General features: G+C 46.9%; 3 protein-coding genes across 4 annotated transcripts; 2 read left to right on the top strand and 1 right to left on the bottom strand.

Annotated features, from left to right (window-relative positions):
* The first annotated feature begins 58 nt into the window (after window positions 1–58).
* On the top strand, window positions 59–1876 carry RBP5 (retinol binding protein 5). Its single transcript, XM_058825806.1, has 4 exons — window positions 59–302; window positions 550–728; window positions 1186–1287; window positions 1674–1876. Exons 1-4 carry the CDS (start codon window positions 230–232, stop codon window positions 1725–1727), a joined length of 408 nt encoding a protein of 135 aa, XP_058681789.1. The 5' UTR covers window positions 59–229; the 3' UTR covers window positions 1728–1876.
* Window positions 1877–6467: 4591 nt separating this feature from the next.
* Window positions 6468–14587, top strand: C1R (complement C1r). Its single transcript, XM_058865057.1, has 11 exons — window positions 6468–6542; window positions 7239–7473; window positions 7692–7884; window positions 8068–8211; window positions 8359–8555; window positions 9504–9651; window positions 9760–9881; window positions 10467–10545; window positions 10944–11084; window positions 12732–12806; window positions 13034–14587. Coding segments are annotated over exons 1-11 (2139 nt in total). The 5' UTR covers window positions 6468–6540; the 3' UTR covers window positions 13837–14587.
* A 1066-nt stretch (window positions 14588–15653) lies between these two features.
* C1S (complement C1s) lies at window positions 15654–23982 on the bottom strand. Of its 2 annotated transcripts, none has more exons than XM_058829108.1 (12): window positions 23807–23982; window positions 23298–23375; window positions 22680–22884; window positions 21404–21581; window positions 21028–21153; window positions 20194–20393; window positions 19821–19974; window positions 19473–19588; window positions 19170–19248; window positions 18785–18922; window positions 18242–18316; window positions 15654–16904 (listed from the first exon to the last, which is right to left on the bottom strand). In XM_058829108.1, the coding sequence occupies exons 1-12, from the start codon at window positions 23815–23817 to the stop codon at window positions 16111–16113; spliced, it is 2154 nt and encodes a 717-aa protein (XP_058685091.1). In that variant the 5' UTR covers window positions 23818–23982; the 3' UTR covers window positions 15654–16110. The 2 variants fall into 2 exon arrangements, with proteins under 2 accessions (XP_058685091.1, XP_058685092.1); XM_058829109.1 differs by having other exon boundaries at window positions 23298–23362; window positions 23807–23981.
* Between the last annotated feature and the right edge of the window lie 317 nt (window positions 23983–24299).

The raw sequence follows: 24299 nt of genomic DNA on the forward strand, positions 1-24299 counted from the left end.
GCCGAGGCGGAGATGCTGGAGCAGGGGCCGTCCCGGCCCTTTCCGCGCCCCCCGGCGCGGGGACTCTTACTGCGGCGGGGGGCGCGGGGATCGGGCCGCCCCGCAGTGCTCCCCGCACGGCGGGAGAGCCACCGGCCCACCCGGCGAGCCAGCTTGGTCCCGGCTCCGCGCCCGCCCGGCTGCCTGCGCTCTTTTCTCCGCGCCGTCCGCCGCGTCCCTCTGCCCCGGGATGCCTCCCAACCTCACCGGCTATTACCGCTTCGTCTCCCAAGAGAACATGGACAATTACCTGCGGGCTTTAGGTAACTCTCCCCTCCCCATCACGCTCCCTCCCCGCTTTAGTTCTGTGTCTCCAAAAAGCTAAGAGTGGGAAAGAGGAAGGGAATTGGGAACTCTCTGATGGTCTTTCTGTCTCCTACCATCATTTCTGCGCTGTGGTAGTGGAGGAAAGGAGGTACTATGGCTAATGCTCCTTGGCTAAAAGAGTGGAGGAGCTCTGCTGGAGGAGGGGCCTAGGTTGTCCACACATCGCCCCTCTCTCTCCTCTAGATATCAACGTGGTCCTGCGAAAGCTGGTCTGCCTACTGAAGCCGGACAAAGAGATTATCCACACGGGAGATCACATGGTCATCCGCACTATCACCTCCCTGCGGGACTACGTTATGGATTTTGACCTGGGAGTTCAGTTTGAGGAAGATCTGGGACCCGTGGATGGACGCAAGTGCCAGGTGAGAAACCCAAGCAATGAAGTTTCACAGAGGACTGGGGTGTACTAAAGAGCTCAGGGACTTGCTCGGTTTTTGGCTCAATAACCAGGTGAGAACCAAGCCCAGAGCCGGCATGCCCCTGCAGGTCCAGGAGTAAGTTGTTCTGTGAGTAAATGGCTCACTGCAAAGAGCCAGAAACCAGTTCTCTGAGATTCGGAGGATATTATCCTCTGGAGCAAAGCCCCGAAAAGATAGAATGTCAGCGCACTTGGCAGAACTCCGTTGTTGCACTTGGAAGCCAGAGGGTCATTCACCTCCCACAAAGACCATCTGTCCCAAGAAACCACTAAAGAGACACCAGATCAGGGGTTGCATTTGAAATTGTGTCGGAGAGGAGCAGCCAGTGTGGACGCTGGAAACACGTATCACCCCAATCCACTTGTCTCAGGACCATGTCCTCCCCTCTCCTTCCTTGCAGACAACCGTCTCCTGGGAGGGGGATCAGCTGGTGTGTGAGCAGCTCGGAGAGAAGAGGAACCGAGGCTGGAGACACTGGTTGGAGGGGGACCAGCTTCATCTGGTGAGGAGGGGTCCGGTGCAGCTTGCGAAATCCCAATCGCAGCGAGTGGGGGAGACACAGTGTGGGTGCTGTTGGCTCTGAGCCAGCCCTGCAGTTTCCTTCCACCTTCTCTCAGCCTTCATTCCCGGCTCTGCGGGGGCAGCCACCGCTTCACACAAACATCCGCCTCCAGGGTTTAAAAGTTAAACTCAAAAGTTAAACAGCTCAACAACAAAGGCGATGTCCCTTCCCTGCCCTGCAGCCAGACCCGCAGGGGCTCTGGGAGGGTCGGCAGTGCATCAGCGTGTGGCCTGCGAGGCTCCAGCCAGCAGCGGGAGGGCTGGCAGAACTGGCGAGAGACAGGAGGGGATCCAACCTAAACTCCTTTTTTGCCCTCCTTTTCCCAGCGCATGACTGCTGAAGACGAGGTCTGCGTCCAGGTTTTCCAGAAGGTGAAGTGAGCGCTCCCCGCAGAGATGCCCGGACGGCACCGGCGCTCCCCAGTGCGAGAAAGAAAAAGAAAACAAGAGCCGAGCCCCCCCGTAGCAGCGTGTTTTCTTGAGCCTCGCCCACCGGGCAGCAGCGGCCGGGGGTCACGGCTGGGCCGGGCCGGCGGGGAGCGGGAGGCGGGGAGCGGGGTGGGCCGGGACGGGGAGGGCACTGGGCCGCCGGCTGCGCGGAGGCTCCTTTCACAATAAGAGCGCTCGGGGAGGAGCGGGGCCGGGGCTGCCCCGCGGCCGGGCCGGGCCCGCAGCTCCCGCGCTCCTCCTGCCGCTCGCGGTGCCCTCCCGGGATGGGGGGGTCGGTGCCCGAGTGGGCGAGGGTGGCTCAGGCTGCTCCTCCTGCAGCCACCACCTGCCATCTTCTGTGGTCCTCTGAGGATGCTACATTCCTCCCGGGATCGGGAGATCATAGATCCATGGAATGGTTTGGGTTGTAAGGATGTTAAAGTTATAATTAGTTGAAGGCCTCCCCTTTCCTCCCTCCAGTGCCATGGAATTCAGGAAGGATTTCTTCAGGGAAAGCACTGTCAAGCATTGAAATGGACTACCCGGGGAGGTGGTGGAGTCACCATCCCCAGAGGTGTTCACAAAATGGTTGGACGTGGCACTTACTGGCATGGTCTGGTTGAAGAGGTTGGTGATCGGTCAAAGATTGGATTTGATGGTCTTGGAGATCTTTTCCAACCAAAGTGATTCTGTGATTCTGTGTCATTTCACTCAGATCAAGTTACTTAAAGCCTCATCCAACCTGACTTTGAGCACTTCCAGGGATAGGGCAGCCACAGCTTCTTGGGCTCCTCAAGTAGGATGGGTAGGAAACAGAACTTGTCCTTCCATCTAGGATTCTCATGTGGTGGTGTGAAGCCTGAGGGCTGGAGTAATCAGCCCTGTGTTCACCACATTCCCCAGAGGGTCCCATGGGTGAGGAAGGGTCAGGATCTCTTCCTGGGGTAAGAAAGCACAGCCACCACCTCTAGCCCCAGCACTCCTGGCATTCTTGGCAGGGTCTCCTCACAGCCATTGTAGCTGTGCTGGTTCACAGCTATCTGCCATTGGAGACCAAGGGGCAGTACTAAGGGAGGGGAGGTCCACTGAAAAGTTGGATCTGTTCCACAGAGAGAGGTGTTCTTTAATTATGACACCTGATGGGATGGGCACTAGTCCACAGGCAGTTATTTCTGAAAAATGCTTGTGGTTGTCCCCCAACAAAAGGTTGAAGGGCAGGGTACACAAAGACACCACAAAGAACCAGGAGATTGGGAGATTTTTAAAATATAAGCCCTTTATAATCTGAAAAAATGCTTTTTTTCTGCCAGCAGCTCATTTAAACATAGTGTTTTCTGGAGAGCTTCTTTTCAGGGAACTGCAAAGATGAGTGCCATGAGAAAAGCATTGCTTCAGAACATGTGATAAGCAAAGGGTTGGGGAGCTGCAGCTATGCCTATAGTGTCAACCTCTGGCTCTTTACAGTTGTATCTGAGGACATATGAGGCAGCAGCACCCTGTCAGTATCCACAATCCACAATTTGAGTGCCACAATCAAACCAAGTGAGCAGTCAGAGCCAGGCCATCCAGCATGTCTGCTCTGTGCAGGCCTCCTCAACCCATCACTCCTGCCATATGGAACCTCTACATCATCTTTGTTGTATCATGAAGTTGCAAAAGGCAGACAGCAGCTGGAGCTGGTTCCACTGTTGACCTCTTTGCACACTTCCATGCCACAAGAACACCCTCTGAGCTGCTTCTGATGCCCAGCACCAAGCCCACCTCACCATGGCCAGGTTGGTATCTTCCAGACCGTGTGGTCAACAACTCATCAGCTCATTCCAGCCCTGCACCACAAGCTGGTACAAACTCTCCTCTTCTGAGCCTACATTCTGGTTGGATGGCAGACACTATTGCCTTGAGGTGATTAGCCAGACTCTTCAAAGCACTGGCCTTCCAGCCATCCACGTAACTTTCCTGTAAGCCTGTGAGGTGATAGGCCAAGTAGATTGCTTTCATTGCCAGCCACCATATATTCATGACAGCCTCTCTTCTTCAGGAGGCATTTGATTGTGCCAGAACCATAGATAAGAATCATTCTCAGTTGATGTGGTCACGCTAATGATAATCATAGGGGATAGTACTGCAACTTATTCCAGGGCCTCAGGTAGTAACTACCAGTGTTAATAATTCAGTTTTTTCTTTCATAATCATGCTATAGGTGTGATGCCTAAGTCAGATGGTGACTTTACCCAGCAGCGCTATATTGCTGAGACATGAGGCTATGGGAAGTGAGGATGGCACTGTAAAGCAGGGGAAAGTTGTGATATTGGGAGGAGGTGTGATGTCGGTGAATGGCTAGTGCTGCAGAACTGTGTACCCCTCAGGACATTACACTTGGTTTTACTCCTTGATTTAGAAGACACTGAAACAGGCTGCCAAGATGATGCTGCTGCTGCTGCATCTCATACCAGGGGAAAGACGCACTCTTAGAGTCCTGAACCTTCTTTTGGTCTTGATCAACCCCTCCCTATCAGCCAGAGCTGCAGAAGCTGCATGGTTTGTCTGAAAGAGTGCTGAGCCACTGGACAGCACAGGCCTGACTGCTCAATGGCAGCATCCCCAGAAGGCTCAAACCAAGCCTTTGGGTACTTTGGGTAGTCAAACCAAGGGGATTGAAGGTAGAGTGCCCTGGGAAAACACTGTATTCAAAGCAGGATTCTTGCTCGGTGAGAGGATGTTTGACCACGCTCAAGATCTACAGTTTTTTTACTTTGCTCTGATTTGCTATGATATTTATTGTCCAGACCACTTATAATGCAACTGAGGCCAGCAAGCAGCAAACAGGTGCCAGTTTTAGCATTCTGTGGTCCTACATATGTCCCGTGGTCCTACAGGAATTCTGTCCCTAAGCAAAGATGGTCACATACATCCTTCCAAGGAAAAACTGGTACCATGATATTTCATGGCTTCGATCTAACACGAAGAGGATTGTGCAGAGCATCTGAAGGTGAATGCCACCAGTGGGAGCCCTGGAGCAGGACTGAGGATGTCGCTGTGCTGTCCAAATCAAGCACATCTCTGGGATATGTGTTAGAGGTGGGCTGCTCCGATTGGATGTGTCCCCAGCTAATCACCCCTGCTTCACCAGCTGAAGCACTCTCCTGTTATCCCAGATGATGTTATCAGGACAGGAGAAAGAAATGGAGACACGGGGAGATGTGCTTTGAAAGTGTCCCGGGACAGACCTGCCCCCTGGACAGGAGATTGCTTTGTCAAGAACACAGTAAAATTATCCACTTCCTTACAAATGATCCCCAGGGGCGTCCGTCTGTCTGTACTTTGCCAGGGAACACTCTTCCCACCAGTGACCTGCTTATAACAGATCTCCCCAAGAGCAGTTTCCAGTGCTTCCCAGCTATTTCCAGCTGTGGTTTCTGAGTTAAGAAACCACCCCAGCATGGCACAGCACAGCAGTGGGCCTGCCCAAGTGGGTTCATCATGCGGAGGACATACTGGGACATCAGGAAGTACTGGGATAATGTACCCTGTTTAATCTTAAATCTGATACGTGGGGCCATATGGTGTTATTACAGTGGCATTAATTATATGTTTGTGTGATCTTGTTGGGATAATAATTCAAAGATGAATGGGACTTGGATATCCCAGCTGCTGATGTTATTGTTGGAATATGGCTTGATGAGCAGGTTCTCTAGTACATTTCCATAAATATCCCAAAGATGCTTTCTTCATTCTTTTTAATACTATTTTCATCTTCATTCAACATGCTTTTGTGGCTGTGAATTACTTCCTCTGATTTCAATGTGAGACACTTCCTAACCTCTCTGAAGCCACTTATAATTCTAAGGAATAATACTAAAATGGTGTTTTATCTCTTACACCAAAGCCTGAAAACCAAGAAATTTTGAACTTCATACAGTTGGGGGCACAAATATATGTCTTGGGCACTGTGTTGTTAAAAGCCTGAAAAGGGTTTTTTAGTTGCTGTATTTTCTCATTACCCCATTAAACAGAGGGCCTTATCTATCTATCTTGGTTCTCCTAAAAATGCTTGCAGAAGAAGCATGAAGAGGGGTCCTTGAAAAGGGATTTTTTTTCTCAGAATGCTTTTAATTCTGTAGACTTTTTAATTTTCTTACTATCTCTTTAACTCAAGTTAAGCCTGAGGCTTCTTGTTTTTCTTGAAGACAATCTCGGTTCCCATCCCCACCCCCCAAAAATCTCAGAAGTGCTCTTCAGCAGGTCACAATTGAGAAAACTTATCTTTTTTGACAGCTTGATTTTTAAAAGCTTGAATTAACTTGTGAAGACTATGAATTTGCTCATCTTTCTATACCAGAAAACAACCCAGGACGATTGCTGGGGCGGGGGGACTTCCTAGGAGGACATTTTCGATGGGAATAAACACGGAACAGCTTCTGGATTGCAGACCAAGCCCTCGGAGGGGTCTTTGGCAATCTTTTTTCTGTGTCCTGGGCCAGAGGAGGTAGCTCGGCTCTGCTAGGTGGCACCTCCGGGGCACCCCCAGGGCACCCCCGGGTCCGTGTTCGCGGACCGGGGCCGGGGCGCTCGGCAGCAGAGGGCAGCAGAGGCGGCTCTGGGACCTGGTCCGCTGCCAGGCTGTTCGCAGTCCGGCTTTCTATTCCCCGCTCCTGCCTCCCTCCTCCTCCTCCTCCTCCTCCCCCCGTCCCGCCCGCCCCCGGCTCCTCGCCGGCCGCCGCTCCGAGCTCCGCCGGGCTGCCCGGGCAGGGACGAGCGCACGGAGATGTGAGTCGGGGCTCGGGGGACGGGGACGCGCCGGCACAGCCTTGGGGGAGGGTGGGATTAGAGGGGGGTCGTGGGGGTTAGATCTTTCCAGGAAGGGGAATAGGACAACGGGGTTAAGCTGCTGCTCTGGGCAGTGAGCTTGTTTTGGAGGAAGACAGAGGGCAAGAGGGGAGATGTGCAGAATGAGAGGAAAAAAGAATGTGCCAACATTTGGAGGACAGAGATGGAGACATGACTGGGTAGAGGGCTGCCCAGGAGACACTAGCAGGATTGTTCCATGGCAAACTGAGCTTGAGAGTTTCAGATCCTCCCCAAGGATCCTAAACTAGCGATAACTTGAAGCAACCCACTGGCCCAGGGTCAAGTGGGACCAAACTTCTCCTGGTTCTATAAGAATCAGCCCTAGAACTTCTGGGAACATGCAGACCTTAACCAGGGAATTCACCCATTCTTCCTGGGTTGATGAATTTCTCTGTAGAGACTACTACAATGGCTTGCTGGAACCTTATTAGTGCTGGTGTCTTCATTTCAGCTGCCCTTCTTGTTCCTGAGTGGTCCAAGCCAGGAGTTGGTCCTGCAACTAGGCCTCCTGTGTTTGCATTCCTTTAGACAGTGAATAAGTCAGTTGTGAAGTCTCTTCTGATTTTGAATGACCTAATTTTGTGCAATGTCATGGTTTATTTGTTGTGTTCACAGGCATGTCCCTTGTCTCTCGTGGGCCTTCCTCTTTATTGGAGTGATCGGTTCCAGTCCGGTCCCAAGAGGTTCTCCCTTTTTTGGGGAGATCAGATCCCCCAATTACCCCAAGCCATATCCCAACAATAACAGCAGCAGCTGGGATATCCAAGTCCCAAAAGGCTATGTGGTGAAGCTGACCTTCAAATACTTTGACCTGGAACCATCTGAGTCCTGCTTTTATGACTATGTTAAGGTAGGTGCATAGACACCTGGGCCAGGGGGTGCCTGGAGATGGCAATCCAGTGGCCACCATGTGCAATGGCTTCTCTGATGCTTCCCACAAAGGAAAGGGAAGGAGTTAAAGATAGAAATGGGAGGAGCAAGCACTCACAGCTCACGGTTGGGTGATATCAGCGCATGGAGCAGACTCAATCTCATGAGGCTACACTGATCTCACCTTAACTTTGACAGATCAAAGCAGACAAGAAGGACTTGGGCCGGTATTGTGGCCGGCTTGGGTCAACCACAGGCAATCGCCCGGGAAGAAAGGAGTTTGTATCTAAGGGGAACAAGATGCACTTAGAATTTCACTCTGATTTCTCCAATGAAGACAACGGCACAGTGATTCCCTACAGGGGCTTCCTGGCATATTACAGAGCTGTGGGTGAGTAGGAAATACCCTCAGCATGCAGAAGGAAAAGCCTGTGTGGCTCCAGCCACTTTCCCTCCTTGCCAGGCAAATAAAGAGAAGCTTTAGGCAAGTATATGGATCTCTAAGTACTGTCAGTGTAGAGCAGGGAGGTTTAACACTTTCCTCCCCTTGCCCCTTCACTTCCTGTGTCTTCAGATCTGGATGAATGTGACCCCAACAATGCTGCTGAGAGCAATGACAGGCCTCAGTGCCAGCACTTCTGTCACAACTATGTGGGTGGCTACTTCTGTTCTTGCCGGATTGGCTACCAGCTTCAGAGTGACCACCACTCCTGCAAAGGTAAGGAGAAATTTTAAAAGATCAGAGGGTTCCGAAGAAGGAGCCCTTCATGCAGTAAGGGTGGAAGAAGTGACTTGGAAAGCAGATGACGGGGCTGCCAAAGGCACAGCCCCACTATGTGACCTCTCCTTTCTTCCTCTTCACCAGTGGAGTGCAGCAGTGAGTTGTTCACAGAAGCATCTGGGTACCTGAGCAGCCCCGAGTACCCCCAGCCCTATCCCGAACACCTCCGGTGTAACTACAGCATCCGCCTGCAGAAGGGCCTGTCTATATCCCTCAAGTTCTTGGAACCCTTTGAGATTGATGATCACCAGCAAGTCCACTGTCCTTATGACCAGCTCAAGGTACTGAGATTTGTGGAGGCCTGGGGGCCTGTTACCAAAATGCCTCAACCCTGGAGGGGACAACACAAGAGAGGAGAGATGCCCCTCTAGATAAGATAAAACCTTATTCCCACAGCCCTTTACAGCCACACGTTAATACCTTTTGGGTTCTGATATTCTAATGGCTCTGTAAAAATTGATATCACCTGTGTTCAGCCCCTGTTTACCATTAATGTACCCTTCCTAGAATGTTCTTCCTTCACTTAACCCTCATTAGCTTTGTTTTGCCACATTGTTTCACCCCTGTTCTCCCATTAGTTGTCCCGGTCTTTAGCCAGCCCCCTGCACCACTTTTCCTTGTCCCTATTGGACCTCCACCCTCAGACCTGCCCCTTTGGCCCCGTATTTAACCCTGTGCCCTTAGCCTGATCCTGGTTCTCATCCCTGAATTCATTGGAGGCTGTTCTTGTCCCTGGATCCTTTGAATAAACAGTCTTTGGAACTCAAACGAGGACCCATCCCTTCGCCTTTATCGTCAGTAATATTTAGCAGTGCTCTCCAGGCCCTGAGAATGCTGATCGCTCATGGGTTTGTTGCAGCATGCACCAGACCTGGACAGGAATCATGGGGACAGCGCTATTCAGATGAGAAATATGGAATCAGTACAAGCAGAATGCCCCAGCACGAACGACTGAGCCCCTGTCTCTCCCTCAGTGCATTTAATTACCACTGTACTGAGGTCAGAGGCTCTGGGTCATAGGCCCCTGTGAGCGAAGAAAAATGCCCTATCCTTCTTCCAGTTTAATTTCCCTTTGATTTGATCTCAGGGGTTGCTAGCTCTGATGCCCAGATAAGGGAGAAGCAGAGTTTGTGGTAGGCACTCTGGTAAACTTGGTCTGGGTTGAAGCAGGTATACTGAGGCAGAGAGGCATGCGTCCTTCTGTCCCTGTTACATGTTTTCCTCATCAGATCCAAGCACGAGGAAGAGAGATTGGTGAATTCTGTGGCAGAGAACCACCTGGCATCATTGAAACCAACAGCAATGAGGTGGACATACTCTTCCTCACTGATGAGTCAGGGTTCAGCCGTGGCTGGAAGATCCACTACACCTCAGAGAGTAAGAGATTTCTCCCCCAGAGGCTACTATAGACAACTGACACTAATTTTTTTTATGGATTTGGATGGATTTGCTAATCCCAGTTTAATCTGTCCCACTCTCTAACAGAAATACGGTGCCCACAGCCTGTCCCACTGGATCAGTTTACCATCATCAGAGACCTGCAGCCTGCGTATCAATTTCAGGACTATTTTGTTGTCAGCTGCAAGACTGGGTATAACCTGATGGAGGTGAGATCCCTTCTCCACTCCCTTCAGCCATCTTCTGTTTTGTCTTCAGTTTGTGTCTTTCACCTTTCAGTTAAATTTCCTTTGGAGATTTCACTCATGGCAACCTCTTGGAATTTCTGTTTCTTCTTTGCTTCTCTCAGCTTTCTTCCAGTGGTTTCTCTTTTCCTAGCTCTCTTCCTTATGCAGTTACTCTTTTCATGAAGCTCTGGCAGAAGACTAAAGACAAAGATCCCAGGGAAAGCTGGCAAACAAGAACACCTCTTTGGAAGGATACAAAATCAGGAGATGAAAGCAGAAGATTCTACCTGCCTCCCTTGCCAACCTATTTCCAGGGCTGGGTAGCACTTCTGACTCATCATGGTTTCATAGCTGCTGCTTGCTGGTGTCTTGGCCTGCTGTGAAAAATGTGTAGCCTATGGCAAATACAGGATAGAGGGAAGGCAGGAGGAGACAGAAACCAGAACAGACTGCAGAGGGGCAAATATTGGACAGCAGGGAAAAGATGGGCACAGAGAATAATATTTTAATGTGGAGAAGGAGTTAAAAGCTCTGTACAATCAACAGATGTTCTTCTCTCCCATGTAGGGTGACCGAAAGCTGGTGTCCTTCACGGCTGTCTGCCAGGCTGATGGCACATGGCATCAACCCATGCCCCACTGTGAAAGTGAGTGATCTTAGAATGAGAATAACATCCCCTGCTGTGGCTTTCCTCCTTCAGGAACATGGGAAATTAAGCCTCTGTGACTCACTTTGTCCATGCCATAGCCTCATGGATGTGCTGCCTGTGTGGACCTGTGGAGGTCCACCACTGATTCACATTTTTCTGCTTGCAAAAATTCAGATGTTTTTTCCTCCTTTACAAAAATGCATAAAATACCACTCAAAAATTACTATGATGTTCCAAGGTTTAAAAGCAAAAGAACCTAATCTGGGATCCGATTTGGGACAACCTCTCTTTGCCCGCTGTCCTAACTGGTCCTTCACATCCTGGCCCCAATGCCTAGACTTTCAATCAATCTGCCTTTGATTTATGTCCTCTTTTTTATTTTTTCTTTCTTGCAGTTGTGAACTGTGGCAGCCCTAAAAACCTGAGCAATGGTGCATTCAGCTATGTTAACAAATCTGCAAACAATGAGTACCAGTCAGTGATCTCATACCGGTGCAATGAGCCCTATTACCACATTGTCACTGGAACGGGAGGTGGTGAGTCCTAATCCCACACAGACACCCAAACCTGTGCCTGGAAAGCCCTCTCACGTTTCCAATTAGAATTGTCTCTTCTCCCCAGGCTTAGGGCTCATGCTCTCCTCCTGTGAAGACTCTCCAGTCTTTTCTTGACCCTGCAGCATATCTCTGGAGTCTTCTTGTCTCAGCCTGTTTCCACTCTGCTTCATTCCTGGAACCCATTATATCCCTCTTCTATGCTCCTCTTAACTTTTGTGGAAGGTCTTATTCTCTCAGCTGTAGTCATGGTTCATTTTTTTTCTAGTGGATTTCATTCTTTTCCAGTGGATTTCATTTGAGGCATTGTGTCTGAGAATCACCAAAGTTCATAAAACTAACTGCATCAGTCCAAGTTGCTACAAGGGCAAATAAATGAACACTCCACTCTAATGCTGATTAGGTCTTTGGAATATTGTTCAGCTGCAGAGATATCTAAGAGCTAAATAACACACTTGCGTAAAAATCTATCTTAATGCAGCAGCTTAGAAAAATTACGTCATCATTCAAAACCTTCTTTTTACACTCGAGACATTATTGATTATGCAGGACCTTTGATTCTAAGAACAGCATAAGGAATTCATGATTTCCTTGTCTTGGCTGCTCATTTAGCTTCAACAGGAAAAAAAAAAATATTTTTAATCTGAATCAGTTTCTGGACACATTTGCCATCATGGACACGTGGTTGTGCTGCATGCTGAAGAGAGGTGGCATGCTGCTAAAGAGTTCTTTAAGTTGGTACTAATGTTCAATTTGATTATTCTTGCATCTGAATTTAACTCCTCCATACAGAGTCAGAGGTCAGTCTCATCTGAAGAAAAATCAAAGGGAGTCATAATTTAGTCAATTGTGAAGGAGAACAGCAAACACTTTCTTAGAATCATTTACTTCAGTGTTAAGACAAATTGTATATAAATTATTTTTAGTCACCAGCACAAACTTTCTAAGAAAAGCAAGAGTGTTGGAGGTAGTGGAGTTTATGTTGAGAGGTGACAGGTGAGTTTAGCTGACCTACAACTTAAGGTCAGAAACAGATACTGAGCATGTACAGTAACTGACTCCTCTGGTTCCCATTTCTGGGACAAACCACCTTGTCCTATTCTCTACAAACTACTGACACCAGAAGCTTGAATCTAAAATAAGATCAAACAGTGCTCTGTACACCTGTGGACTCGATGAAGATAAGACTGCACACAGATGGCCCTTCAACCTTTTCTTCTACAGTGCCTGAGCTTTACTGCTCCCCTGGAACTGAGGAGCTTCAAGATGTACAGATGGAAACTTTCTACACCCTACAACAGGCAGCTTTTCCTGGGAAAGAGTGCTTTGGGGTGGAAGGGCTGAGAAACCACTTGAAAATATTCCTATTCTATTCTATTCTATTCTATTCTATTCTATTCTATTCTATTCTATTCTATTCTATTCTATTCTATTCTATTCTATTCTATTCTATTCTATTCTATTCTATTCTATTCTATTCTATTCTATTCTATTCTATTCTATTCTATTCTATTCTATTCTATTCTATTCTATTCTATTCTATTCTATTCTATTCTATTCTATTCTATTCTGTTTTCCTACCCCATGCCTGCAGTCCTGCATCTCATTCCCTTCCCTCTCATCCTACAGACAGATTCACCTGCTCTCCTGAGGGAATCTGGCTGGATCAAGATGGTCAGAAGAGAATTCCATCCTGTTTGCCAGGTCAGTAAAATCTCTGATTTTGTCTGGTATTTTCTGATTCATGCTTACAGTCAGTACAAAACTGAGACAGCATGCAGGGAGGGGAGTGAGGATAATGGTATCCATGAGAGAAAAGGGAAAACTATCCAGAAAGCCAAAATAAAGTGAAATCAAAGAGTGATGGTGAGGAAAGAGAGAGAAAAACTAGAACAAAAGATGGGTAATGATGTTCTTGTGTTTCTCCACAGTGTGTGGGAAGCCAGTCCATCCTGTTATTGAATTCCAGCGGATCTTGGGTGGCAAATCAGCAGGGAGAGGCAATTTTCCTTGGCAGGCTCTGACTGCCATCAATGGACGAGGGGGTGGTGCACTCCTGGGCGATCGCTGGATCCTGACCGCTGCCCACACCATCTTCCCCAAAGGAGGAGTACAGAATAATGTGAGCCTGGAGGAGCTGGCAGAGGAGGCTGACGTTTTCCTCGGCCACACCAATGTAGACGAGCTCCACAAGATGGGTAACCACCCTGTACGTAGGATCTTTATCCATCCAGATTTCAACCCTAAAGATGAGCACAACTTCAACGGGGACATAGCCCTGCTGGAGCTGAGAAACCCAGTAACTCTGGGCCCTACACTGCTGCCCATCTGTCTCCCAGACGCTACCAACACCTCGTTCTACACCCATGGGCACATGGGCTACGTGAGCGGCTTCGGTGTGGATAAAAATCGCATCTCAAGCGATTTGAAGTATGTGAGCCTACCAGCAGTTGCTCGAGAGAAGTGTCAGAGTTGGCTAGACAATAATAAGAAAGGTATCCCCATGGTTTTCTCTGAGAACATGTTCTGTGCTGGCTTTCTCGAAGGCAAGCAGGACACCTGCCAGGGGGATAGCGGGAGTGTCTTCACAGTGTTAGACAGGGAAAGTGATCGCTGGGTGGCTACCGGCATCGTTTCCTGGGGAATTGGCTGTGCCACAGGCTACGGCTTCTACACCAAGATCCTCAGCTATCTGGACTGGATCAATGGGATAGTAAAGGAGGACAGGCCCTAGGAGTTGCTGTCCTACTAACTGAAGCACTGTTAGCATATCAATTTCCAGACACGGCAAATCATAGCCAAAGCTTTCAGTGGTGTCCCAAAGGCTTTTCAAACTTGCAAAGCATGTAGCCTTCACCATGAGCACTTCTGAAAGCTGCCATGCTGTTTCATTGTACCACTTGCAGCTTGGGGAATGCCTTTGTGCATGTTCGGGTTCATACAAATGTTAAAACAATGAAGCCTTAATCGTATCAGGAAATCTCATGACAGCAAACATGTTATGGTTTGAAATGCTGATGATATCATGAGACTACTGCAGTCTACTTTTGTACTCTCTTTTGTGGGAAGGTTGCAGGGAAGAAGACTTCCTTGAAGGATGGGGTTGTTTCTGCTGAGTACAGTGTGTGTAAGCCCATTGGCATCAGTGAGATTCTATGAATATTAAAGTGCTTCCTGGATAAACCAGGTGTTTTATGGTCTTTTGTCTATGCTTTTAACAACTGAATATTTCTCACCACTGAAAGCAACTCATGGACTTTATATAGGGATTGTTTTACCTATCACTAAAGTGTTTCCAGTTCTGCAATGGCCTTTGGCAGCTGCTTATCTGTCCCAAAATTATCATTAGGTTACCCAGTCTGAAACCTCAGGTGGCTTCAAGGGAGGCAAAAATAACTTGAGTGTGTGATGCCACATTCCAAAAACAGGGAAGGCAGCAATCAATCTCATGGAGAAAGGAGATCAGAAAACTTTACTGATCAGAAGTTGAGGATGGACTTTTTTATACTATATGCAATAAAGCTTTAATTGCAAGACAGCAGCTCTAAAATGATGCTGACTCAGAGAAAAGGTGACCTCTTTTGTCTTGTGAGTATTCTCTGGAGCTGTCTTCTGTTTTCTGACTAGTGTTTCTACTGCAAAATAACCTACTGTGTTCTTATGAGTCACTGAGAGAAGCAAGATATAAGATCCTTGGTTACTAGTCCAACAATCCAATAATGTTTTGCTTGTTACACAAAACTGAAAGTCCTTGAGCTGAGTACAGGATTCCATATGAAATCTCCCAAGAGCTGTACACATCCTCCTCAACATTTCTAAAATTCCTGTAAAAACTTAGGCTAGAAGAAGATGTCTCTGTCCAATGCACTGCTGACAGTGGGACTAACTTCAGAGCTTCAGGAAAAGTTACCAAGAGATCTAGGGACAGCCTGTTGTGGCACTGGTTCCACTGCTGACCCATATGCTAGGAAAAAGCCCAACTGGAAATTTAGGTGTGTGAATACAGCAGTTAGATTCCCACTCTTAGCTTCCTCCTCTTCTAGCTGAACAAACTCAGTCTTTCAGTACATGCCATCTGTACCAGTTCCCTGATCAATCTCAGTGGAAGGATGTCTGTGAGTGATATAGGACCTTAAGGAGCAGAAAATACCTCTAACACATGTAATATTCCTTCCCTAAATCAAGAGAAAATGGTGTTTTGGGAGAAAAATAAAGCTTGCTTTCTTTCCTAACACAGTAAAATTTGAAAAAAATAAAGCCTGAGGACAGGTGAATGAAATTCTTTTGAAGATGTCTCTTCTCTTCAGCTTAATTCAGAAGTCTGAAGTCCTCATTGCTGGTAATGGTTGATCAGTGAAATGGAACCATCTCAAAAGAACTTTATAAATACTCTGATACAGAGGTGAGGTACTACAAGTTCCAGCTTGATGAAAGCTGGCAGCATCAGAATATGATTAGACGCTTGATTTAGGGAGTTTCAAGGAGAACTAGGTCTAGACTGAGAAGAAGAAAGGCATTACAGACACAATGGCACATTGCACAAAAGGCAGTTTGGACATTCTTTAATGCTGTTAGATAGTCTGAACAGGTCAGGAAATACATAAATCAGAAATCAGGCTCTGAGCCTTCCCTGGGAACCAACAATTATTCTCTCTTGTCTTCATGGAAACCTCCCTGTCTGGTTTCAATGGGGCACAGCTAGGTCTTCTCCAAGTGGGAAAAGATAGGATAGAAAAAAAAATGAAAGAAAGCAGAAGGAGTCTCTTTATTCAGAATAATGTCTTCCTTTTACACTACTATGAGTGAAAGAAAGGGCATTTCCCTTCCCAGACATGATGACAGAGAGAGAAACAGATCCACGCTCCTGACTCTCCCCTCAGCATAGGCACGATGAGTTGTAATGTGTTATATATTGCCCACTATATACACAGAGTGAGCAGGGTCACAGCCGGCCCAAACATGCAGCCATCCCATTTAGAAAGGGTGACGGTGCTGAAAGGAGGAACAGCTATTTCTGCTGAGCTTCCTCATCCTCGTGCTCGCTCATGGTCTCTCTGATCCAGTCCACGTAGCGCGCCACCTTGGTGTAAAGACCAAAGGTGCCGCATTTTGGCCCCCAGGAGATGAGCCCTGCCACATAGTACCGGGTGGTGTTCAGAGGATCCTGGATGGCATAGGCTCCACCACTATCCCCCTGGCAGCTGTCCTTGCCACCACCAGCACAGATCATGTTGTCGGTGAATATGTAAACAACGGAACCATCGTAGTTGTCTGGTTTCACAGATCGGCACTTGTCCATGTTCACCACGGGAATCTGGGCCTTCCAAAGATCAGCAGGGAGTCTTCCTTTCTCTCTCTGGCCCCATCCAGCAATGTAGCCCAGAGTCCCTTCTTGCAGCTCATATTCAGGTGATTTACCAGGAAGACAGATGGGTGAGATGTTTGGACCCATCTTCACGGGATCCCTCAGCTTCAGTAGTGCGATATCATTATCAAAATCGATCCTGGTTTCTGTGGGTTCCTCCTTCCAATCAGGATGGATGAATGAAGCTTCAGGGATAAGCTTTTGGGCTTCCCACTTCAGGGATTCTCTACGAACATTGATTACCCCAGCATACATGGTGGGCTTGTCGTATCCCTCCAGCACATGAGCTGCAGTCATCACCCATCTGTCAGAGATGAGCACTCCACTTGCTCTGGGGTCACTGAAATACACCTGCCAGGGAAAGTTGCCCTTTTCTGCACGGGTGCCTCCAAAAATCCTTCCTGTGTCTCGGATGGGATTACTAGGCACCCCACAGACTAGAAAGAAAAGAAAGAAAGAAAGATGGGACAAAGACCAGATGGGAGAATTAGCAGTTACAAACAGAGGTTTTTTAGTACTACGAAAAAGCCCGCAGTCTCCTGCTTCCTGTGTCCTCTAAATCATTTTTGAATCTGAGTAACCATATTTATATTTTATGCCACAGAGCTTGCAATTAGTATTTACAGAGAAATCAAAGAAAATCCTAGAAAAAATACTATCAACACTCAATTTAGATTTAAAATGCTCATTCTCAAATTCAGTTTTCTAGAAAGCAGTTGTCACCCTGAAAGTGTTAGGTATGTCAAAGCTCACAATTTAATTGCCTTCTAGTTGGCATTTCTCTTTTGCTGAATTATGCTCTTTAGATGAAGAGATTGTCTTTGAAAAAGTACTTGTTTGATTTCCTAGAAATACGACACTGTTCTTCAATTTTTATTGTTTTTTTTGTGAACTCCAGATACTCTCAGGTTAAGAGTTCAGGTTTGTCACTGATGTTTTACCATTTTGCCTCTGCATTCTCTAAGTCTGTAAAATCTTAAGCAGTGGGGGAATCTTATCTGTGGGTCTTCTGGGTGCAGAGATGCCCCATGCTTTTTGAGCAAAATGTTTGGTAACATTCTGCAGAATGTTAATAATAAGGACATAAATAAGACCGGTCACTCTGACGTAGGTAGGAAACTGATTTCTTACCACATTGCCTTGTTTGCATTGAATCCTTGGACAGAAAATCAGAGATTAAGGAACTATAGCCAGCAGATGGCTTCTAATTTGCGTGAAGCAGAATTTGTTAAAGAATTTCACATAATCATAGGAAGATTTAGGCTGGAAGATACTTCTCAGTGCCTTTAATTCAACCTGTTCCTCCCTAACTGCCCTCCCCACTGTCCTCCTAACTCCAAAGCCAGGTTAGTCAGGTGCTTTGACAGGCAACTTCTGCTCATCTCCCAGGGCAGTGATTAGCCAGCCTCTTTGGACAGCAGTTCCAGTGCTATGGGGTAGATTTAAAGTAAAGCTTTATCTTTCAATTTGCCTTTTTCACTGTGTACTTGTACAATCCAAATCACTGTCTAAGCTGTGACTAAACTTTCAAGAGGGTTGAATCTCCTCCACCTGGATGTTGTACTTTGCCAGTGGGGATCTGGGGCTTTGGAGGAGTGAACAGGCATCATGTACAACTAGGTCAAGTCATGCTGCCTCCTCTACGAGGTTAAAGTGAAGAGTATACAGGTTTTAAAATTCTCTTTATCAGCTGGAAGTTAAGAAGAGGAAAATTCAGAGATGAAAGAAGCAGAGTTCTTCATATGCTGCATGCACATACAGTATTTGGCAATACCTGGGACACATTTTGGTAGCTTTGTTCCCATCTCTTCATTGACCCATTCTCCACTGGCTGAACACTGATATATCACTTGGAAAACATGAGAGAAAAAAGAGTTCCATAAGGGCACAATCAGGATGAATGCAGGGTTAATAACACTACTATATATGATATATCAATCTTATTTCCAAAGCAAGCATGGCTTGGTCAACATTACTGTTATCTCCCTACCTAGGGTGCTTCTATCCCTTTTTGGGAGAAACCTCATCTAACAATGACTCTAATTCTTGAGTCCTTTACTTTTCCACGTAGAACTCTGTGCTATGTGTGACAAAAACCTGCAGGGTTCACTCACAAGGCAAATGGAGACAGGACTTGCTAATGCATTTGAGGTCAACAGCCCAGGCATTGTTAGAGTGTATTAAACACAGAGGCAACACAAAACTACTGCCTGCAACCCCACACCAGCATAATATCCCAGCCCCATTTCTGGTGCCAGAGCCATTTCTTAGGCCTTTAACCAAAGGAATATGACTGTGCAGCAGAGGCAATGCTCACCATGCTCTTTGTTTTCTAGGGTGTAGTAGGGTGCCTCACACTGATAGCGGACAGCAGCCGTGTACAGAGGCTCATGGAGTTCGGAGACATATGAGGCCTGAGCATTGTCAACAGGAGGGGGATCACCACAGTTCACAGCTGTAGAGGAGAAACAAAAAGGATCAAATGCAATCAAAAGGGCACCCTCATTCAACAACATGATTATTTTGTATGACCACTCAGCTTCTCTAATCCCTGTGCAGTCATGGGGGTTCACTTTCTCTGTCCCTTCATCATGCTCACATCCTAGTACTTCAGCATCCTCCTAGTCTGGAGATACAGTGGATCTAGAGCCTAAACATTCCATTCCAATTCTCTTCCCACAATACAGACACAGGTCACTTACGAACACAGCTCAAATGGGAGTTGCTCCATTCACCATTTTCCTGACAGCTGGAGAAAAAACTTGTGATGCTGTCTCTTTGCTAGGAAAAAAAACCCCGTGTAAGTCTCTGGACATGAAATACATCTGACACAGGTGATCCAGTGGCAGGGCCTCAAAATACTGCAGTGGCTGGAAGAGGTTCCCTCTTACTACTGCTGTGTGGAAAACTTTGGGTTCCCAAAGGTAATCAGGGCCCCTGATGGGAATGGCCTCAAGATGTTGCTGAGCAGGACAGAGGGGACGTATGCTTTTTATTTCACTTACCCTCACAATTTCGTATCCTTCCACACAGGTCACCTTCACAATGTCCTTTAAGATATACCTGTCCTTCTTTGGGTCAAGAACAGAGTTGGAGATGACACTCATGGGACAGGTTACAGCTTTGAAAAGATAGGTGGAAATCAGTGATGAACTGGTTCAAGATTTCCTCTCCTTCCAGCTCCCAGCTTCTTTTTCCCCAGTGATTTTTTTCCCCGAGTGAGCAGGCATACTATTACTCAATACCAGCAGCTGTGAACATGTTAACATGCTGCTGTGCCACGAATGTGACCTGGGACAAACCCTGTCCCTAACTCAGCAGCAGAGTGAACACATTCCCAAGCGTTTACTCACGGTCCCCATAGTAGCGTATTTTCCAGCCTTTGTGCTGTGTGCCCTGGTCTGCCTGGAAGATTATGTCAAGAATGTTGCTCCTGGTTTTGATTTCAGGAGGACCAGGGAATTTGCTGCCACAATAGGGACCGAAACGCTGTTTTCCAGAGACAACCTGGGAAAATACCGAACAAGAATAAACGAGAGATGCCAAATGTATTGACAGAGCTATTAAAATACACGCTCAATACATATTCAAATGTATTCCCACAAACTCCAAAAGCCAACATAATTAAAAATAAAGTTAAGCAGTCCCAAAGTCTTCTCAATATGAGGAAATTGGTGGGAGATCCAGAGCACCCTGACTCCTAAGCTCCCCAAGCTGCACACCTACTGTTAAGCTGTCGTGGCAGATCCCATTGGCGTCGGCTGGCTCCACGTCGAAGTCCTCTCTACGGAAGGTCAGCACCACAAAGTAGCCTGGGCTCAGAGCCACTCGGTAGTCACACCGAGAGTTCTCTGGGTACAGGTTGGGGTAGTTGGGGCTGGCAATCTCCCCTGTTGGCTCAGTGAAGACATTGCCACTGCAGTTCACTAGGATTAAGGAAGGGACAGGAGTAGAATCAGAGAGGAAATGGTCCGTGTGTGCACCTGACAAGCTCTCCTTCTTCCACCACATTCCCAGTCTGCCCAGATACCTGCAGTAACCATGTCACAACATTGCATCTTCCCCAGAAACTGAAGCCAGGACCTCTCTATCCAGTTAGCCAGGGACTTTAACTCCTTTTTACCCTCCACCTGAAATTTAGGTTTCCTTTTCTCATGCTTGGGTCCTCATATTATACTCCTTTCAACATGTACCATTTGTGATCTTGCAGCTTTTTGGTTCAAGCCAAGCCATTGGCAATTTTTGTGTCCTTAACTGTCATAGATTTAAAGATTCACAGATAGCAGTATGCTAAGAAAGGTTTCTATCATAGTCTTTAAAGAAGGTCGCTCAGTAGTTTCTTAATTCTCAGGAGTAAAAATAAAATTGTTAAGAATATGCTAATAGAAATTACCCAAAACCACTGTCTACTGCAGTTCAGATTTGCATTGGGATGGGATTTTTCCCCAAAATATACCTGTCACAAATGGCTGAGAAGGTTGATAAAGTCTTCCAAGTGCAATATGTCACTTGGCCTAAATTAATTCTTGCTGTTGACCACAATTCATTCACCTCTCTTACCTCCACAAGTTTTGTTATCTTCATAGAGGAAATAATCTGGTGGACAGCTGCAGAAGTAACCTCCAATATAATTATTACAGTAATGACTGCAGGGTTCATCCACAAAATCCATGCACTCATCCAAGTCTGCAAGAGTGAAAAGATGAATCAGACAAATTAAGAGAGGGCCCTGAGGGCAGGAGGAGTTAAAGCAAACACTAGTGGACAGCAAGGAGAAGACATGTCTAAGACAGTATTTATACTGGCCATACTGGAATGCAGCTCTGTCTGCTGGGATCTCTTTATATAAGGCATTTCTGTAAGAAAAACCCTTCTTGTCATCTTTCTTCCCAGCCCGGACACTACAGAGATTCAGAGGAGGCTGTTTTAACCTTACCCACAGCAATGTAGTAGGCAGCAAAACCAGTGAAACGCTCCTCATTGGAAAAGTCTGATTGGAATGTCATGGTGAGAGTGCTGTAAGGGACATGAAATTCCTCCACAATCTGGGAGCCTGGGGCACGATGTTTCTTCTGCCCACAAAGCACGCCTTCAACATAGCCACCAGACACAATCTGCAGAAGAATTCAGAGACACCTCACCTCACTACTGCAACACATGGAATTACCAGTGCTTGAGTCTTTCAGCTTTTAGGTGCTCAGGTGAAGCTGAATGGAGGCCCTGGACAGCCAGTTTCATGATATTCATAAGACGCTTCAAGAGTGCTCCCTCCTACTGTCTTCCCAGTGAAATACTTGTCTTAATTTCTCAGATACAAATTAATCCACACTTCGCTGTTAACATCCTTTCTTCAGGCCCACTTGTACAAAAAAAACCACCAAAACACTGTATTTCAAAGCAGCAAAACCAACAATGAGAGTCCACAGAGCAGCCTAACAGGCTCATTGGTTTGTTGCAAAAGGACACAGGTTATTACAGAGCACACTCATCCCTCTGTCCCGCCTTGGTCTTCCTCAAAGGTTTTCTGGTGCTGCACTTGACCTTACTGCCCCTTTTCACACAGAGCTATGGCAAGATAGGATAGTCTTGTTTCTGTCTGTTTGTGTGGAAGTGCTTGATCTTTTGTGCCTTTTGTGGGACAACATAGAACAGAGCTAGTTTTAAGAAATCTGTGGTGCATAGATACAAAAAAGCCTGTGGTGCAAGGGACCACAGCACTTTATCTGAGTGACCACTATCCCTACACAGATGGATTATTTTTAACCTTCATCCTTCCCAAACAATTCCTGTTTGCAATAAATCATCTATGACTAGTCATCCATTAATTCCAAATAATTTCAGGCACAGATGACTATTGTATGAAGAAAATGGTCTTTTTACACCTACACTTCAATGGCTAGGAATATGCCTTGCAATGAAGATGTGTCAGTTGTGGCTAAGGCTTTTCCTAAGAATATGGAGAAACATGGGATGTGGGGGGGCATAAATGGGACACTCAGTTGGCAGACAACACTCACATGGTTATAAAGCAAACTTGAATTGGTTCCATGACTGCTAGTGGAGATATACCCAGTCATTTGGACTTCTTGGAGCTCAGAACAAGAAGGCTGTGCATAACCCCTCTTCCAGCTCCAAGCTATGTGCACAGCTTTGCTGCTCTGTGCTCTAACCTGCTTTCTTGTCTTTTTCTCACCCAAGGACATGGACAGTACCTTCACAAAGTCATATTCGCAGTCCTGTGATGGTTCAAGATCCAGATGTGTGAAATAAAGGTGAATACCATATCCCAAAGGGACCTGGATTTGCCAAGTTTTGTTCACATCATTGGGATACCCCTGAGGATAATTGGGTGACAAGATCTCTCCGTACATAGAGGCTGCATCAGCCCAGACAGGAAGACAGAAGAAGATCAGGGACCTGAGGAAAAAGAAGGGAAGGTGACATTGCAGTAGTGTTCTCCATTTCCATATGTGCACAGCCCCAGTGAACAAGCTAGGCTTTGGCTACACATAGCATGCAGCAGAGCCCCTGGCTCCAGAGTTTGAAGGGCCAGTGCTGTGGCTGTGTGAGGCTTGTCTTCCTCCTGTAGCTTTTCACACAGGAATACAGCCTCAGTCGTGCTCTGTGCTTGTCTCACTCTCTGTAAGAGTTGGTAAAGCTCTAGGAGCTGAACATAGGGATCATAAGTGCTCTTCCTTACTCATTGCCCTATTCTGGAGGGTATTTGGGCTATAGATACATTCAGATTTGAAAATCAATAGAGTCTTACAGGGAAAATAGATGACTTATAGAATGCAATTACTAATAAACCTTGAGATTTAGTAACTCACCACATCTGGAAAAAGCAGTTCTTCCTTTCTGAAAACCTCCAGGAATTGGACTTTGGAGCTACACTCTGGAACAAAAAACTGTGATTGGTTAATGTTGCCTGTGTGTCTGCATGCCTGCTAAACAGGTTGAAGACCCTAAAACCCCATCCTGGGGAGACTAGGTCAAGGTTTTGCTTGAAAAGCAAGTTTATATCTCTTCCTGCACAGAGCAAACCCAAGCATCAAGAAGGGAGGCTAAGATCCATAAGGACAAAATCTCTGTCTTGGTACTCACCAGTGCTCACACTGTCCCCTTATGACCATCAGTGAATCCAGACACCGTGCTGGTGCACAGTAAATTCAGACAGAGAACACGTCGCTCAAAAGTACCCAATCCATTCTTCCCAGCACCTCAAAAATCGTGCTAAGACCCCGGGGTTGGGAAGCACCTCGTCCTGACTCTTCTAGCTGTCAGACAACGACGCTGGGGAATATCCTCCTTTCTCTTTTCTAATACCCGCAATATTTACCTTCTCTCCATAGTTCACGTCTGGTTTTCTTGTCTCTTCCCTTCTCTTTTCTTTCTCTCTTTTTTCTTCCTGTGCGCACCCTCCTCCAAACTAACCCAAAGCTGAGTTCTGGGGGAGGGAGCTCTAATCCGCAATATCGCAGCACCCTCTATCTGTGGGATGCGGCTTCCCAGCCTTCCCTCTAGCGTGAGATGTTGGCTTGGAAAGTCCCGGCAGGAACGGGAATTCCCAGAAAGTGTTGCACAATCCTGTTGGCTGAAGTTGCCGTGGGGAGCGCACCGGTCTGGTTGTATTTTCGGGAAATCAGATGACTTTGGGGAAAAGGGAGGGGAATAGAGTTTTCGGCTGCCTCCCCGCTCCTCTTCTTTCCCTTCCCTTTTTAAAGCTGGGAGCAACATCCAAAGGGTGTAGAAAAGGGAGAGTCCAATGCTTCTGCATAGAAAATCCTGATTGACCAGCATGTCCAGAGATCCCCTTGGTGAAGTTCAGCCAC

This window comes from Poecile atricapillus, chromosome 1 (genome assembly GCF_030490865.1).
Source record: "Poecile atricapillus isolate bPoeAtr1 chromosome 1, bPoeAtr1.hap1, whole genome shotgun sequence".
Taxonomy (NCBI): Eukaryota; Metazoa; Chordata; class Aves; order Passeriformes; family Paridae; genus Poecile; species Poecile atricapillus.